The following is an 18,075-nucleotide window of genomic DNA, read 5'->3' as shown; positions in this document are numbered from 1 at the left end:
GGGCTTGATCAATTGCTTCCACGCAGGTGGAACCTGGAGTATAAGAGAGAAGCCAAGGAGGATATTTGCCATATAGAATCCTGATTGGAGTGGATTGCAAGGCGGAGTGGAAGGAAGTGTTGTAACAATACACAGCCCACAGTAGCCACTAAACCTAGTTTTTGAGGCAATCGCCCACAAGGCACTGAAGATACATCTCTATGGTGCGGTTTACCACCTCTATTTGGCCATCTGTCTGAGGATGATATGATGATGAAAATTCCAGCTTCATGCCGGTCAGACAAAAAAGTTCTCGCCAGAAAGTGCTGGTAAAGACCGCACCCGATCACTAACAATGGATTTTGGAATGCCATGCAAGCTGACCATAGGCTCTAGGAAGGTTTGTGCCACTCGGGATGTTGTATATGCGTGTGCCATAGGAATAAAATGTGCATACTTGGAGAACCTATTGACCACCATAAATAATAGCTATTTGCCGGATGTCTAGGGAAGACCATCGACGAAGTTCATAGAAATATCGGCCTAGACTTTCTAGACTTAAGTGTTCGGCCTTGTTGCGTTGACATACATGGCAGACTATGACATATATTGCATTGGTGGTCATCATGGGCAACCAATAAAAAACTGCCCAAACGCGATGCAATGTTTTATGGATGCCTTCATTTGTTCTGTCATGGTGTTATGCACACAATAACATTATTATTTTAGTTGTTTTCTTTAATTTACTTTATTTTATTTTAGTTTTAGGTCACATGAGTATTTTTGGAATTATTTATTCATAAGGATATTTTTGCAATATTTTATTCATAGGGAATTTTTTTTAATATTTTATTAAACCCTAACAGGGTGAACCCTATTTAAGGGATAAGAGTAATGAGATGGACAAACATTAAGAATTAGGTTAAATCTAGCGTAAACAGGCTTGAGATCACCTTCTTGATCTCGAGGTTAGGGTTTTCCTCAAAAACCCATGTATTCTCTCATCCTCCATTGATCTTCATCTTCCCCATGTCTTCCTACTATCCCTATAGTAATGCATGGCATACCCGTAACCCGTGGCAGATCCAAGATCCTCCCAACGATTCCTTGTGTCAGATCTGGGACCGTAACAACTGGTATCAGAGCGGGAACACAATGGGTTATTCTATATCCCAAGAAAGATGGATTGCTATGGGTAACGAATTGGAAGAAATACGAGCATGGTTTGATGTTTCCATTGAACGTTATGTAAGGGAGGAACTCGCTACTGCAGCAAAACAGGTCACACGACCTCAAATCTGCAACCACATATGCGCACAAGAGGTAGCAGAAGCTATCTCGGACGGGACAACAGGCCAAGGGCCGGAAAAATCAAAATTTTCATCCCGTTTACCGGCCGAAGCACCTGCGGAAGGTTTGGGGGCAACCTCAAATCCGACACCGAAAACCATGGAAATTGTTGAGAAGGACACGAATCCGATTTTGGACTTAGACCTTCTGCAATCAGATGGTGGCGATTTTAGGAAATCGGAGGGGTATTTCCCAAACCCCTTATCACGGAGAAGCCCCTAAGAGGTGTTTTTCATGTCGGAGAATGTTCAGTGGGCACCCAACCGCAACACCTTTCCACTGGGGTCCGTCAATCTGGCAGCCGGCATGGTGCGGAGCACATGGGAGAAAGGGCGACGGGAAAAAGGGGCATCAGAATGCCTCTTGAACAGGCAATGGAAAATCCTCCAGCAGGGACACCTTGACTGTTATGGACTCCATAGCATCACGAGTTATCCATAGGCATAGGAATTAAATTATGTCAATATACTTTTCATGTAATTTTCAATTCGGTTTGGTTTACTTTATTTGGTTTGGTTTACTTTGGGTTGGTTCAGTGTAATATGGCGTGAACCACTTGACCTAATGGGTCATCTTTGTATTTTCGTCCTCAACCCTATTTAGGGGGACGTGAAGGAAAAGAGAGGCAAGTATTGAGAAAATTATATTTTACAGGTCTGATTCTCCCTCAGAGATCAAGGTCGGATTCTCCCTTTGAGGTCCAAGGTTGAGCTTCCTCCAAAGCTCCTTCATTCTAAATTGAGTTCCACCATTACTCGTTCAAGAAACAAGGGTTCTCTTCCAACGTCAAGATCATCCATGGAGGGAAGAGAGGAAAGAAGGGTGACTCAATCCATGGCAAGGGAAGAACCTAACATTGACGTCCTCTTGTGGGCCACTGGAGGAAGAGGAGGTTCAGTCAGTGCACTCGAAAACAACTCTGATGGGATTGGATTTTCAGCCAACACATCCCACTCGCAATCTACTTCTCGGCAGACCAGCGCAAACCCAAATTCAAATTTTGGGAGGGGGGGGGAGGGGGGGGAGGGGGTAAGCGTCTCGGCAAAAATTTTTTTAAGCAACTCTGTTTTTCTGTTTATGAGCACAATACCGGTGTGTATGTTAATTTTCCTGCTGGAATGCGTTGGAGAGATTTGAATGAGATTGATCTTAGGATCAAAGAAGGTCAGAAACTCCCTCAAATTTTAGATCAAAATAAGTTTTTCAGGGCGTTGATGTGGCTTAGAGGGGCTGAGGAGCAGCAATGCTGCTCGAAAATTGTGGACGAAGGGTCTCTGTTCGTGAAGCAGCGAAACAATGCCCAAGTGCTGGAATTTCAGATTGGGGATATGCAATTCGAGCTGAATTTTTTTGGAGAATGCCGGGACCCATTGGAAAATGTTTTTTGGGACCTCTGAATTTTTTTTTTTTTTTGGGTGGCTTGGTTGTTTTGTGGATGATTTATTTGCTGTTAGGGCATTGTTAGTGGAAACGTTTCATTTCAGTGGGAGTGCAAAATCTTTTCCATTGCTGAATTTTTTTGTGAGGGGCTATATTTTGCTGTTGATGAGCACAGTCACTGTGCGTGGGGTCGTTACTCAATTGACAAGGCTGCAGTGCAAGTCAAGACAGCCATGGAGGTTACTCATTATCTTGGAGGACAAAATTATGTTTTTTGGGGTGGAAGGGAAGGATATCAATCTCTCTTACACACAGATATGAAAAGGGAGTTGGATCATATGGCAACTTTTCTTAAAATTGCGGCTGATTGGAAGCAGAAAATTGGATTTATTGGTACTCTTTTGATTGGAACTAAACCACAAGAACCCACTATGCACCAGTATGAGTGGGATGCTGCAACTCCAGCAAGCTTTCTCCTAAAATATGGTCTTTCAGGGGAATTTGAACCCAACAGTGAGTGTAACCATGCTACCCTATCCAAACACAATTGTTTCCATGAACTTGAAATTGCAAGGATCAGTGGGTTGCTTAGCAACATTGATGCAAACATCGGCGACCCTCAGAATTGTTGGGACACTATTCAATTCCTCGTGGACATTGGAGAGGCCACTCTGATTATGCTATGTGTGGTTAGAAAGGGAGGCCTGCCACTTGGGGGATTCAACTTTGATGCAAAACTTCGGAAAGAGATTACAGATCCAAAATATTTATTCATTGCTCATATATCTAGGATGGATACCCTGGCTCGAGGGCTTCATAGTATTGCAAAACTTATTGATGAGGGTGAATTGGATGAGTTGGGTCAGAACCGAGATGTGCACCTAGAAAAGAGAGAGATTTACTCAAGAAGGAGATGTGTAACTTGATTAATTCCAAATTATAACACCTCTATTTATAGTAGAGGAAGTGATAGAGTCTTTATACAATAAACCTTTCAAACTCCTAATTACATTCCAACTCTAACTCTCTAAGAAAAGTCTATCATGAAAAGATAACACAATCTACTAGAAGTCTAATATGAGTTGAAATAGAACTCTTCTTCAATAATGTGAATATAAGGGAGGAGGCCTGCTCGTGGCCTTATCTTTGTGGGTCACACATAATCTTCCAGCTCATATTCATAATATTACCAGCTCGTGGTATCTTTGTGGGTCCTACTTGATCTTCAAGTCTTCTAACTCATTTAAGCTTGTGCTTCTTATCTTCTTAACTCATGCTAGCTTGGGTGATGAATCTTCTTGGTATCCCACGTCCTCATGGTGGGTCTCACCAGCTCGTACACCATGGTGGATCCCACATTGTAACACTCCCTCAAGCTGGGGTGAGAAAACATCATAAATGCCCAGCTTGCAGCAGATGGTTGACATAATCTTGTGAGTAGATTTTCCATGTAACCAAATTCCCTCCAACCATCGTACAAAATCCTGGAGTAGATTTTCTGTCATCTAGGGATCCAGCCCAGTCTGCATCTGAGAATCCTTCAATGTTAAAGTGACCATGGTTTTTATAGAGAAGCCCTCTTCCTGGAGCTCCTTTTAGATATCATAGTATCCTTTCAAGTGCTTGCCAATGACTAAGTTGTGGATTGTGCATATATTTACTTACCACACTTATTGCATATGATATATCCGGCCTTGTTATACACAAGTAAATAAGTCTTCCCACTAGTCTTTGATATTTCCCAATATCTACATCTTCTCCAGTGCCTCCACATAATTTTGTATTTGAATCCATAGGAGTGTCGGCTGGTTTCCATCCCATCATTATTGTCTCCTCTAGTAGATCAAGAGCATGCTTCCTTTGGGATAGCACAATCCCATGACTGGATTGTAATACTTCAATACCCAAAAATATTTGAGTAGTTCAAGATCCTTTGTCTTGAATTCAGCACATATTTTCTCCTTTGTTTTTTGGATACCCACGTAATCACTACCAGTTAGAATGATATCATCAACATATACAGCTAGAATTACCTTACCTCTCAATGTGTTTTCAATATATACTGAGTGATCTCCAGAGCATCTATAAAAGCCGGGCAGTATGAGGGCTTGACTAAATTTCTCAAACACTGCCGAAGGGGACTGCTTGAGACCATACAAAGATTTTTTTAGTCGATATATAGACTCCCCCTCAACCACATACCCAGGTGGTTGTTGCATATAAATTTCTTCTTTAATATCCCCATTCAGAAATGTATTTTTCACATAAAGTTGATATATCGACCATGATGAATTGGTCGCCAGAGATAATAATATGCGTACCGAGTTCATTTTTGACACTGGAGAGAAGGTTTCTTCATAATAAATTCCATAACACTGAGTATAACCTTTGGCTACAAATTGAGCCTTCAGTCTTGCTATTGACCCATCCGGATTATGTTTGACAGTATAAACCCATTTGCAACCAACATGTTTTTTATCTGATGGAACAGGAACCAGTGACCATGTCTGATTGTCATCAAGTGCCTTCATTTCTTCATCCATTGTTGTCTTCCACCCTGGATGTTGTAAAGCCTCCTGATAGGACTGTGGAACAGATATGGAGTGAACAGAAGAAAGAAACTGACAACATAAAGTTGAGAGACGATGATGAGACACAAAAAATGAAATGAGATGAGAAGTAGAAGATCTAGTGCATGATCAAGGTTCTTTCCTTATAATAATAGGACAAGTATCATATTGAGGGAAAAAAATAACTGGGGATGAAGGACTTACCTCTGTGGGACCTGTTAAGTTGACAGGTGTGCTATCGGCCACTTGCTCTGGGGGTTGAATAATCTCTGTATCATGGGGCACAACCAATCGAGGGGAACCTGGTACTGAGGACAGACCAGGAGGAGCAATGTCAGAATAAAATGAGGAGTCTTCAAAAAATGTTACATCCCTAGACACAAATAAATGTTGAAGAGTGGGACTATAACAAACATAACCCTTTTTTGTGCGAGAGTATCCCAAGAAGATACACTTGATAGATTTAGGATCAAGTTTGTTGTGTCTAGGAAATGAATTATGAACAAAGCATTGACATCCGAAGACTTTCAAAGGTAGTGAAAATGGATCATCATTTGGTAATAATCTAGAGTAAGGAGATTTATTACCAAGAACGAAAGATGGTAGATGATTTATAAGAAAGTAAGCCGTAAGGACTGCATGAGGCCAATAAAAGTAGGGAACTTTCATGGCATATAATAAACCTCGAGCTACCTCAAGAATATGACAATTTTATTGTTCGGCTACACCATTTTGTTGAGGAGTGTAGACACATGATGTTTGATGGATTATGCCATGTTTTTTTAAAAAAGAGTCAAGGTCTTTGGAAACATATTATTTGGCATTATCAGACCGGAATATTTTTATTTTCTGACCAAACTGTGTGAGTACCATTGCATAAAATGACTTAAAAATAAATGGTATCTCAGAATGCTTCTTAAATACAAACAACCAAGTTGTACGAGTGAAATCATCAATAAATGTAATAAAATATTTTGCTTGAGAAATGCTGGAGACACTCAAGGGTCCCCAGACATCAGTATGAATTAAAGAAAATGGAGTAACACTTTTGACTTCTGGATGAGGAGAGTATGTAATCCTTTGATGTTTACTCAATTGACAAGCCTCACAATGAAATTCTGACCTACTTTAAGAGAAGGAAACATATAATGAAGAGACTGTACAAATGGATGTCCCAACCGATTATGCCATAACCTTGTCTCATTTTTAGTAGAGGAAACCATATTCATTTTTGGCACGTCAATGTAGTAAAGCCCCCCTTGTTCATGGCCTCTACCAATTACCTGCTTCATTATAAGATCCTGAAATATACATTAAGTGGGTGAGAAGGTAACAAAGAAATTAAAGTATTTTTTCAGCTGACTAACAGATAATAGATTCAAAGGGAAAATAGGAATGAAAAGAATATCAGTGAGTGGAAGTGATGGTGTGACAGAAGTGGATCCTTTCTCTTGGACATTGGTTTGAGAACCGTCAGCTATAGTAACAAAATTGTGTGAAAAACATGGAGATAGAGAATGTAATAAATTTTTGCTACCTGTAAGATGTTCGGAGGCTCTTGAGTCAATTATCCAAGATGAAGATGAGGCAAATAGGAGAAGAACCAAGCATTGTCTTCATTTTCTGAAATAGATCATACTCTTCATTAGTAAAAAACATTTGTGCTGATGAATTGGTGTTGAACACCTAGCCAATACTACCCAAAAGACCGACATGTTAGGAGCGGAAGGCATAGGTACTTAACCCATGATGCAGCTGTCTAATGCACTGTTACTGCTGTCCCATAACAGTACTCCCACCGATGACCATGGCGGCGCAGCGATACTGGCCCAACCACAGCTTACTAGTAATTTTAATCCAACTTCTGCGACCTACCAGTAATTTTAATCCAGCCTCTATGTGCCCCGGGAATCGAACTCGCAACGTGGCACTCGCTCTAATACCAAATGTTGAGCACCTAGCCAATACTACCCAAAAGACTAGCCTGTTAGGAGCGGAAGGCATAGGTACTTAACCCAGGATCCACCTGTCTGACGCATTGTGATTGTTGTCCCATAACATTTTGTGGGCTGTTCTTCTTTTGTATCGCTTACAAAAGCTTGATTAGCCTTTGTCAATTCTAAGTGTCCATTGGCTTTATAACACATTTCTTTATAATGACCATATTGTCCACAATAATTGCATGCCTTGTAATCTTTGTAATAGCATTGATCTATAGTGTGGCCAAATTTCTTACAATCAGATCATTCTTTCCTATCTGCTCTACTGGCACCAGTCCTTCCACCTCTTCCTCGGCCTCAGCCGTGGTCAGATGATGTTCCTCTATGATCTGAATACATAGCGGATGATACTTCAGTTGTGGAGGAAGAAGTGTTTGGAATACGGAGTAGTGTTGCACAGACATCATCAAACTTGGGGACAATAGAAGCACTCAGAAGTTGACTCTTGGCAATCTCAAGATGGGGTTTAATATTTGCAAGGCAAATAGTAATTAAGGCTTCCTTCTGCTTGTCTTGGATAGAAATATATGTGGTTGAAGGCTGAGCTAACTTCCACTCTTGAGGAAAGCCTCTAAAACGGGCCAAGTACTCATGGATATTTTCTCCTTGTTTAGCATTCAACATCCTTTGAAGAATATCATATGGTCTATGTAGAGTATCCGGGCAAGAGTACAATTAAGCACATGTCTTCCAAATTTTTTTAGTAGTGTCAAGATGAATGAGATTGTTGGAGAAATATTCTTCCATGCTATTGATTGGCCAACTAATCACCATGGTATCATTTTTCAACCATTTGTTATAAAAAAAATATCATCTTCATCAATAGGAGGTGCTCGGCTGGTGAGGTGACTAAGTAGGTCTTTTGTTATAAGAACCTCAGAACCGATGTGGACCAACTCATAAAATTTGATACCCCACATAAGGGTATAGTGGTAATTTTCAATATATCACTTTTGATATTCATATTCTCTACGGCCTTGATAGGCCCTTCTTCAAAAAAGCCTGTAACTCTTGCAAAGCCAGTAAAAACTTCTTCTCCTACCAGCCCAAGAACAAGAGGGGAAAGGAAGAAGCCCGGTGTTGTGAAATCCATAGGATCTAAGCTAAGCGTCGTGGGGTTCCGAGGATGAAGTTCATCTACAAAAAGGGCCATATGATGCATAGTTGGATTCTTTAAGAACGTATGCTTAGTTTCACATGAAATCCAGTAAATTCCGCAGAACAGGGAAGAATTTCTGTTAGTGTATCTTTAAGTTGATCCAAGTAGCAGAGCTCGCTCCCATTTCAAGTTAACACGAAATTTCACGATTCTTTTAATATGCCCTGATTGTCCAAAACATCCAAAAGGAACAAAAGGTAGATGACACAACGTTTATTTTTGTCAAAAACAAAAGGATTGCTAACTCAATAACATGATATGACTTTTAAAAAAAAAACTATTTAATAGCAAATGACAAGGCTATATTTAAGTCGGGTTCCCTTCACCCAGCCCCTTCCCCCTCCCTTCTGATAAATCTCTCTAGCGGCTTACCATTTTGCGCGTCTTGCGAGAATCAGGCCTTCCGGCATCCACGATGTCTCAGATTCTGAAATGAATTGCGCTCCATACTGGAAGTCGTAAAAATGGATTCCTTGTTACCTCGGTTAGTACTCTGCTCTCAGCAGTCCAAGCTCAATGTGTGAATAAAAGAAATGAAATGAGGAGAGAATTTTGTCTACTTATTGAAGAGTGGGTCACAGACTGACAGCAAATTGCTCTCAAATATTTAGATGAATAAGAAAATTATTTTCACAATATGCAGGGTGATTTTGAAGAGGGCTTGAAGAGATACCAGGATTTGGTTAATGAGAATCTGCGAGATTTTCGCCCCTATCTTTGTCAGGTAACCGTTTGTAGGAAGTCCTAAAGACCTTTTACAAGGTGACTGGATTTATTCGGTTCTCAATTGGAAAAGAGCATGAAAGAGGGTCCTGCATCCAACATCAACATTGTTGGTGAAACATATTATGATAATGGACCTAAAGATAAGTAAGAGTGGAACCAGAAATGAAAGATCAGCTACCACTAGATTAAATATCCATCGTGGCATCCAGATTCCAGAAACCTGGCTAGTATAAAACTGGCCAACAGAATAATAAGCTTCCAAAGTTGTCTAACGTTTTAGTGTCTGTAACAAAGAACCCAAATACTGACCCAGCAGTAAATGCATGCTACGGTAGATGTAGTGTAATGGCACACTTCTATAAATGCACCCAAATACCACTTGTTGCGGAACCTCTATTGTTACATAAACAACATTTCTCTATTTAAAAAAAAAATCAACATTATTTCTGAAGTGGCCAAATACAATAATATAAAAAGTTAACGTTTTGGTAAAGGTAGTTAGTACATGCCCATGAAAGTGTCAAAATTTCACAATGAATCCAGCCTATTCTTACAAATCACTTAAGAACTCAATATGTGCACTACCTATTAACTCAATATGTGCACTACCTATTCTTACAAATCACTTAAGAACTCAATATGGCCCAAGAATACTAACAGTAACACCAAGTAGTATTCTTCAAACAACTTGATGTATGGAGAACTTTAGCATTGATGCTAAATTATTATTCTGATATTTTTTCTCTAATACCACTTATAAAAGACTCAATAAAAATTTTCTATATCAGGAACTTCTTGGTCCCACAAAAAAAAAATTCTAACAATCTAATCATGGACCGGTCTTGGTTAACAAAATTTCTAAACCAACAAAACTATTTTGATAGCTTCTTCTAGATGGAGAGGCATCCATATCCACAATATCATAAAATGAAAAAAATTCTCATACTCATCTTTAAATCATCTTCTAAATTCTGAAACCAGTAACATGAAGGAAAAAAAATTAAGGACTTATCTCACGGTTTGTGATCTTTCTTCACAAAAGAGCCTTCTTTGAGTGGTGTTGATCATAACTTCTTTAGAGCATCCTTTTGACGAGGGATCCTAAATTTAATGCTTTGATACCACATTGAATTTAGGATCCATTGTCCAATATTCTGAGCAAGGGAAAGGAGAAAGAAAAAGAAGAAAAGGGAAGAAGAGTTATCGGTTAGAGAGAAGAAAAAAAGAAAAGAGAGATGTTCACCAAGCAAAGAGAGAGAGATTTACTCAAGAACGAGATGTGTAACTTGATTAATTCCGAATTACAACACCTCTATTTATAGTAGAGGAAGTGATAGAGTCCTGATACAATTAACCTTTCAATCTCCTAATTACATACCAACTCTAACTCTCTAAGATAAGTCTATTGTGAAAAGATAACACAATCTACTAGAAATCTAAAATTAGTTGAACTGGAACTCTTCTTCAATAACGTGAATATAAGGGAGGAGGCCAGCTCGTGGCCTTATCTTTTTGGGTCCCACATGATCTTCCAGCTCATATTCATAAGATTACCAGCTCATGGTATCTTTGTGGGTCCCACTTGATCTTCAAGTTTTCTAACTCATTTTAGCTTGTGCTTCTTATCTTCTTAACTCATACTAACTTGGGTGAGGACTCCTCTTGGTATCCCACGTCCTCATGGTGGGTCCCACATTGTAACAGATACTGAGCTGCCAAACAAGTTGTATGTTGTGGACTCAATAGCACACCGAGTCACACAACGAAGGAGACAACAACAACTCACTCAATAGGATTTATATCTTATATTTCTTTGAGTAAGATCTATTTCTTATATTGTTTTAAGTAAGAGTTATTTCTAATTACATTATATATAAGGGTATTATGGGGAATTATTGTAACACTAACCCTAAAACTCCATGACGTGACCTATTTAAGGGAAAGGTATGAATGAAATAGGTAAGCTTTGAGATTTTAGAATAACCTAGTCTAAATAGGTTGAGATCACCTCTTGATCTCGAGTTTAGGGTTTACTCCAAAAATCCAACCTATCCTTCACCCTCCATTGCCATCCATCTTCACCCAAATTCATCCCTCATCATCCATACTAAGAAAAGGAGCTTCCTGCCCTTTTTCCGAGCCCAAAGAGAGGGTCTTCCCTCAGCACCAGCGTCAACCATAAGTAGGGTTCAATTCCCTCTTGATGAGCAGCAAAAGAGGAAGAATTCTGGTTCTTTCACGTGAAGGGTTAGAACAACTCTTCTTGCTGGGAATTCATCACGAAAACAAAGCAAGGACGGCCATCAACGTGAGCCAAGGCTGCCCCCCAAGCTAGGCCTTTAAGTTCTAGAACGAGTTGCATCAAATCAGGGTTGAAACCCTAATTAACGTGAGCAAGAACAGGTATTCCTCCATTCTTTCTCCACCTGAATGTTACGGTCCCGGGTCATGGATCGAGTAACACGGCGTGGGATTTGTGAATCCAGCACTCAGAATTTACTCACTTCACGTCAAGGGTCTGTGTATGAGTATTTCTCCTTAACCAATGCTTGGCCAGGAGGAAAGATCCTCTTTTGAGGGTCCTACCGAGTTGTTGTGCTAGGTAGAAGACCCCACTGACCTTGCTAGAGCAAGGTGCTCTCTTTTCTTGGTCACGGCAAAGAGGGTTTGGCCCTCTTTGTTGCTGCTCTAGCTAAGAATGCAATCCTTCTTTCTTAAATAACTTGAAACATGAGTTTGGGATAGATTAATACCTCTTCTTTGATGCTATGATCAGCTCCCACGTTGCACCAGGAATTGCTCAAGATTTAAGGATAAAAATCCTCACTTTGCTGCTTGGTAAGGGAGGAATTGGGCCTCTCTTGCTGCTGCTGCCAAGAAGGAGGATATACCTCCTCTTTGGGCTCGGAAAAGGGGCAGGAAGCTCCTTTTCTTAGTAGGGATGATGGTGGATGAATTTGTGAAGATGGATGGCAATAGAGGGTGAATGATAGGTTGGATTTTTGGAGTAAACCCTAAACTCGGGATCAAGAGGTGATCCCAACCTATTTAGACTAGGTTATTCTAAAATCTCAAAGCTTACCTATTTCATTCATACCGATCCCTTAAATAGGGAGTTTTAGGGTTAGGGTTACAATAATTCCCCATAATGCCCTTACATAAAAAGTAATTAGAAATAACTCCTACTTAAAACAATATAAGAAATAAATCCTACTTAAAACAATATTAGAAATAAATCCTACTCAAAGAAATATAAGAATTAAATCCTATTGAGTGAGTTGTTGTTGTCTTCTTCGTTGTGTGACTCGGTGTGCTATTGAGTCCACAACACTGAATTCCTTCCATTCTGTAGAATTTAGGATATCATGAAAGGAACTTTAGATCAACAAGAAAGAAGAAGAAGAAGAAGAGAGAAGGAGAAGAGAAGAAGAAGAACGTGGAAGAAGAGAGTTTGGATTAAGGGAGAAGAGGGTTGCATCAAAAAGAAAAATGAGGGCTGGACGAATTTGTGGAAAGAGAGGAGACTGCTTCAATGCCCTACCTCTCAGCCATTGCCTTTATTTATAGTTTTACAATACCCTTAGGGCTACAAATTGATAATACAAAAGCCATAAAAGGAACACATATTTACACTTCTATGCCATCTTTATGGAAAGTACCATATTTTACACATATGCCACTCCTTTGACGTGTGGGCTTGAGCCCATCTTACAACACTCCCCCTCAAGCTGGAGGAGAAAAGACATCATAAATACCCAGCTTGCCACATATAAACGATAGGATTTTAGATGTAACGGGTTTAGTGAGAATATCAGTTACTTGCTCTTGAAATGACACGTTTGAGAGAGATTATTCCTGCTTGAAACTTCTCATGTATAAAATGACAATCCACCTCAATATGTTTAGTTCTTTCATAAAAAACTGCATTTGAAGTGATATGAATGGTTGCTTGATTATCACAATGCAGATTCATGGACCCCTTTTTATAAAAACCTAGTTCAATAAGAAGGGTCCTAATCCATAAAAGTTCACTAACGGTATGGGCCATAGCTCTGTAGCCCATGTTTTTTATACAACAATCCTCTTCCTGGAGCTCCTTCTAGATAACGTAATATTCTCTCTAATGCCAGCCAGTGGGTAATTTTTAGTTTATGCATGAATTGACTCACCACACTTACAGCATATGATATGTGTGGCCTAGTTACTGTGAGATAAATCAGTTTTCCCACGCGTCTTTCATATTTGCCAATATCAATATCTTCTTCATTTGTGGCACATAATTTTACATTTGTATCCATAAGTGTGTCAACTGGTCTACAACCCTTCATTCCTGTTTCTTCAAGGAGATCCAAGACATATTTCCTTTGAGACAATATTATCCCATGTTTGGATTGAAGAACTTCTATACCCAAAAAATATTTAAGCATACCAAGGTCTTTAGTCTTGAATTCCTGACATATCATCTGTTTCACCTCTTGTATGCTCAAAGCATCATCACCAGTTAAGATAATATCATCCACGTATACGGCCAATAATATTTTCCCTTTAACTGTATCTTTATAATATATGGAATGATCAACTGAGCACCGATAAAAACCAAACCATAGGAGTGTTTGACTAAATTTATCAAACCAAGCCCGAGGGGACTGCTTAACTCCATATAAAGACTTTTTTAATCGGCATACTGACTCCCCCTCAACCACATAACCAGGTGGTTGAACCATATAAATTTCCTCACTGATATCACCATTTAAAAAAACATTTTTAACATCCAACTGATAGACGGGCCATGAGGAGTTAGCAGCAATAAATAAGATGATGTGTACCGAATTCAATTTTGCAACAGGAGAGAAGGTCTCCTCATAATCTATCACATGGCACTGCATATAGCCCTTAGCAACTAGTTGAGCTTTAAGACGAGCAACTGATCCATCCGGATTATGTTTCACCGAAAAAACCCATCGACAACCAACCGGTCTTTTACCTTTTGGGAGTGATGTTAAGTACCGGCTTTGGTTTTTGTATAAGGCATGCATTTCTTCATCCTTAGCCGCCTTCCATCCTGGATGTCTTAGGGCCTCCTGATACGACTGCGGAACGGAAATAGAAGAAAGGGACACAAGAAACTGAAAACACTCGGAAGACAAGCGATGGTGAGACATAAAATTTGAGATAGGATGCGAAGTAGTACAAGAGCGACATTCTTTTCTTAAAGCAATAGGCCGAGTATCAAATTCAGGCCCATACATAGGAGGAGAAGGAGTTACCTCGGGTGGATCCGACAACTCCACAGGTGAAGGTGCGGCTGGTGCATTAGGGGATGGATCCACTTCAAGATTAAATGGCACAAGCGGACAAAGAGTAGTAGAAGGACAAGTCCATCCTAGAGGAGCATCATGGGAGGAGTAGAAGGGAGTGTCCTCTAAGAAGGTCACATCCCTAGAGATAAACATCCTCCGAAGGGTAGGATTGTAACAGACATAACCTTTCTGGGTGCGAGAGTATCCCAAAAAAATGCACTTCATAGACTGAGGATCAAGTTTATTTTTATGTGGAGATGTAACATGAACAAAACATGTACATCCAAACACTTTCAAAGGAAGAGAAAAAGGATCTTCAACATTAAATAACACAGAGTATGGAGTTTTATGATGAAGGACTAATGAAGGTAACCTATTAATGAGAAAGCATGTTATAAGTATAGCATGAGGCCAATATAAATATGGTACCTTCATGGAGTAGAGGAGGTCCCGAGCAACTTCAAGAAGATGACGATTCTTCCTTTCAGCAACACCATTTTGTTGAGGAGTATAGGCACATGATGTTTGATGAACAAGCTCATTACTCTCACAAAATGATTTGAAGTCACGAGACATGTATTCCTTAACATTATCAGATCTAAGGGTTTGAATTTTCTTCCCAAATTGTGTCAAGACCATAGCATGAAAATTTTTAAACAAAGGAAGAATTTCGGAACGCTCTTTAAATAGATAAAACCAAGTCACTCGAGTAAAATCATCAACAAAAAAGACAAAATATTTAACTTGGGAAATATTTGAGACACATAAAGGGCCCCATACATCAGAATGTCTTAGCTCAAATGGAGCAGTACTTGTAGTTGTAAGACGAGGAGAATATGTACTACTGATATGTTTACTTAATTGACAAACCTCACAACTGATATTAGAAAGTCCTTTTAAAGATGAAGCCAAAGAACAAAGTGAAGGGGTAGAAGGATGACCAAGTCGGTTGTACCAAAGTTGGGCCTCAGATGTAGTGGACGATAATGCAGCTAATGGTGGAAGAGTGAAGTAGTACAAACCCCCCTTTTCATGGCCGCCACCAATCACCTGCTTCATAGTGAGATCCTGAAAGACACAAGAAGACGGTAAGAAGGTGATAGAGCAATTTAATTGTTTGGTCAATTGGCTAACCGAGAGAAAATTTAAAGGAAATTGAGGAACAAACAAAACGTCTTGAAGGGGAATAGATGAAGTAAGAGAGGAGGAACCTTTGCCAAGGACCTTGGTTTTGGTACCATCAGCAATAGTAACGAATTTATGAGGATAACAAGGAGATAAGGACTGTAACAAGTGTTTGTTACCTGATAGATGTTCGGAGGCCCCGAAGTCAATGATCCAAGAGGAAGAGGAAGAAGAGGAAGAAAGCATACCTGAGGCAATAGTAGTGGTAGCAGTAGATGATGAGGGAATAGATGATTCCATGAAGGACTTCATTTTCTGACATGCAGCATAGTCCTCAGCCGTAAGAGTCACATTTTCGGATGATGATTCAGCCTTACCTTCATTTTTCTCAACGTTAACTAAGACTGGTTAGCTGTGGCCCAATCAGGCTTGCCATGAAGTTTCCAGCATGATGCCACAAGGTGGTTCTGACGGCCACAATAAGTGCAAAGTTGAGGCTCAGTACGGAAAGAATTCTAACCCGTTCTACCACCTCTATTTTCAGCCCCTCTCAAAGTTCGACCCCCTCTCATATTTTTGCCCCGTCCTTGGGATGAGGAAGTTGTTCCCCGATTTCCAGAGAACATCGCCGATGGAGCATCAATAGGAGAAGGAGGGGATGGATTCGGTATCCTAAGTAATGTAGCACTAATATCATCGAAGGATGGAAGAGCAGAAGAACCCATTATCAGTGGTATATGGCTGAGCTAGTTTCCATTCTTGAAGAAGACCGCGAAACCGTGCCAAAAATTCGTGAATATTATCTCCATGTTTCGTATGCAGCATGTTTTGTAAGACATCATATATTTTTTGTAATGAAGCAGTGCTTGAGTAAAGCTTGGCACAAGTGTCCCATATGTTCTTAGCGGTTTCCAAGTGGACCACATTGTTGGCCACTTGCTCTTCCATGCTATTAATGAGCCAACTTATCACCATGTTATCATCCTTAACCCACTTGTGGTAGGACACATCTTCTTCATCAATCGGAGGAGGAAAGTTAACAATGTGGCTCAAGAGGTCACGAGTAATAAGAACCCTTCGAACCGATTGTGACCAGCTCATGTAATTGGAGAGACCTCTAAGTGGAATTGTAGTAATACGGAGTATATCACTCTTATTACTATTGTATCCAATCCCCATGATGAGGCAAGTAAAATATGGAGGTCAAGGGAAAAGGCCTTCTTCAAAGAACAATTACTCTATGTAATTTGAAGAACCCATAGACCAAATCAATCACCAACAAAAGAGAACAAGAACCAATTTCTTTCACAAGGGCAAGCACCAAATTAACAACAAATTTGTGCCTTTAGAAAGTGATAATAACATCCAGTCATCACTCAACTTCTCTTGTATTCATAAGAACAAAGAGAAGAAAGTAGATGCAACCGATTAGGCCTTAATCCAAACTCCAACACAAACGAACAATAGACAAAAATTTAGAGAAGATTTAACGACAAACCATGACACTTGGAAGAGATTTATCTTCAGCTCATGGGAGACTTCAACGTAAGAAAAAATTCAATTGTTGAAGTTAAAAAAAATGGAACTACAAAGGGTAAATGGCTGTTGGCATTTCATCAAACCCATGAGCAACCTAAAGTAGGAGAAGATACAGCAACATGTGCTGGAATTCTACCTCAAATGAGATGGATCCAAATTACATAGAGGTAATTGAATTTCACCCATCAATCTTAATAAGATGCAAATAGCAAATGATCTTGATCACTCTTGTAATTGATTTACAAGGAGTCAAGATTATAACATCAATTTAGTCATAGAAATAAATCTTTAAAACATATAAAGGTTTATCTTGACTTGATGTGACTCAAAATTCAAGAAGTAAAGAAAAACAATAAAAAGGAGTATGTTAACAAAAAAAAAACGTAAATAAGAAGATGATGAACTTATTTCTTTATGACTGAACTCCTTTTACAACTTCTTGAACATATTTCATAATAACTCCATGAAGAGATCCTACACTCCTTGCTCTGATACCATGTAGAATTTAGGATCTCATGAAAGGAACTTTAGATCAACAAGAAAGAAGAAGAAGAAGAAGAGAGAAGGAGAAGAGAAGAAGAAGAACGTGGAAGAAGAGAGTTTGGATTAAGGGAGAAGAGGGTTGCGTCAAAAAGAAAAATGAGGGTTGGACGAATTTGTGAAAAGAGAGGAGAGTGCTTCAATGCCCTACCTCTCAGCCAATGCCTTTATTTATGGTTTTACAATACCCTTAGGGCTACAACTTGATAAAACAAAAGACATAAAAGGAACACATATTTACACTTCTATGCCATCTTTATGGAAAGTACCATATTTTACACATATGCCACTCCTTTGACGTGAGGGCTTCTTGTCTTGAGCTCGTGGGCTTGAGCCCATCTTCCAACACATTCTAGCCATAACTTTAGCAATAGAATGAGATCATAAAAAGGGAGACTGATCACAGG

General features: G+C 39.5%; 1 protein-coding gene across 1 annotated transcript; it reads left to right on the top strand.

Annotated features, from left to right (window-relative positions):
* The first annotated feature begins 2,447 nt into the window (after positions 1-2,447).
* LOC137954890 (xylose isomerase-like) lies at positions 2,448-3,635 on the top strand. The gene is made up of 2 exons (XM_068801787.1): positions 2,448-2,708; positions 2,814-3,635. The coding sequence occupies exons 1-2, from the start codon at positions 2,448-2,450 to the stop codon at positions 3,633-3,635; spliced, it is 1,083 nt and encodes a 360-aa protein (XP_068657888.1).
* Positions 3,636-18,075: the final 14,440 nt, after the last annotated feature.

The sequence above is a fragment of the Aristolochia californica genome, unplaced genomic scaffold (assembly GCF_029961685.1).
Source record: "Aristolochia californica isolate CCGP_79_NKW_82.1479 unplaced genomic scaffold, dmAriCali1.0.hap1 SCAF_2, whole genome shotgun sequence".
NCBI lineage: Eukaryota > Viridiplantae > Streptophyta > Magnoliopsida > Piperales > Aristolochiaceae > Aristolochia > Aristolochia californica.
This window is presented reverse-complemented; position numbering and strand designations above follow the sequence as displayed.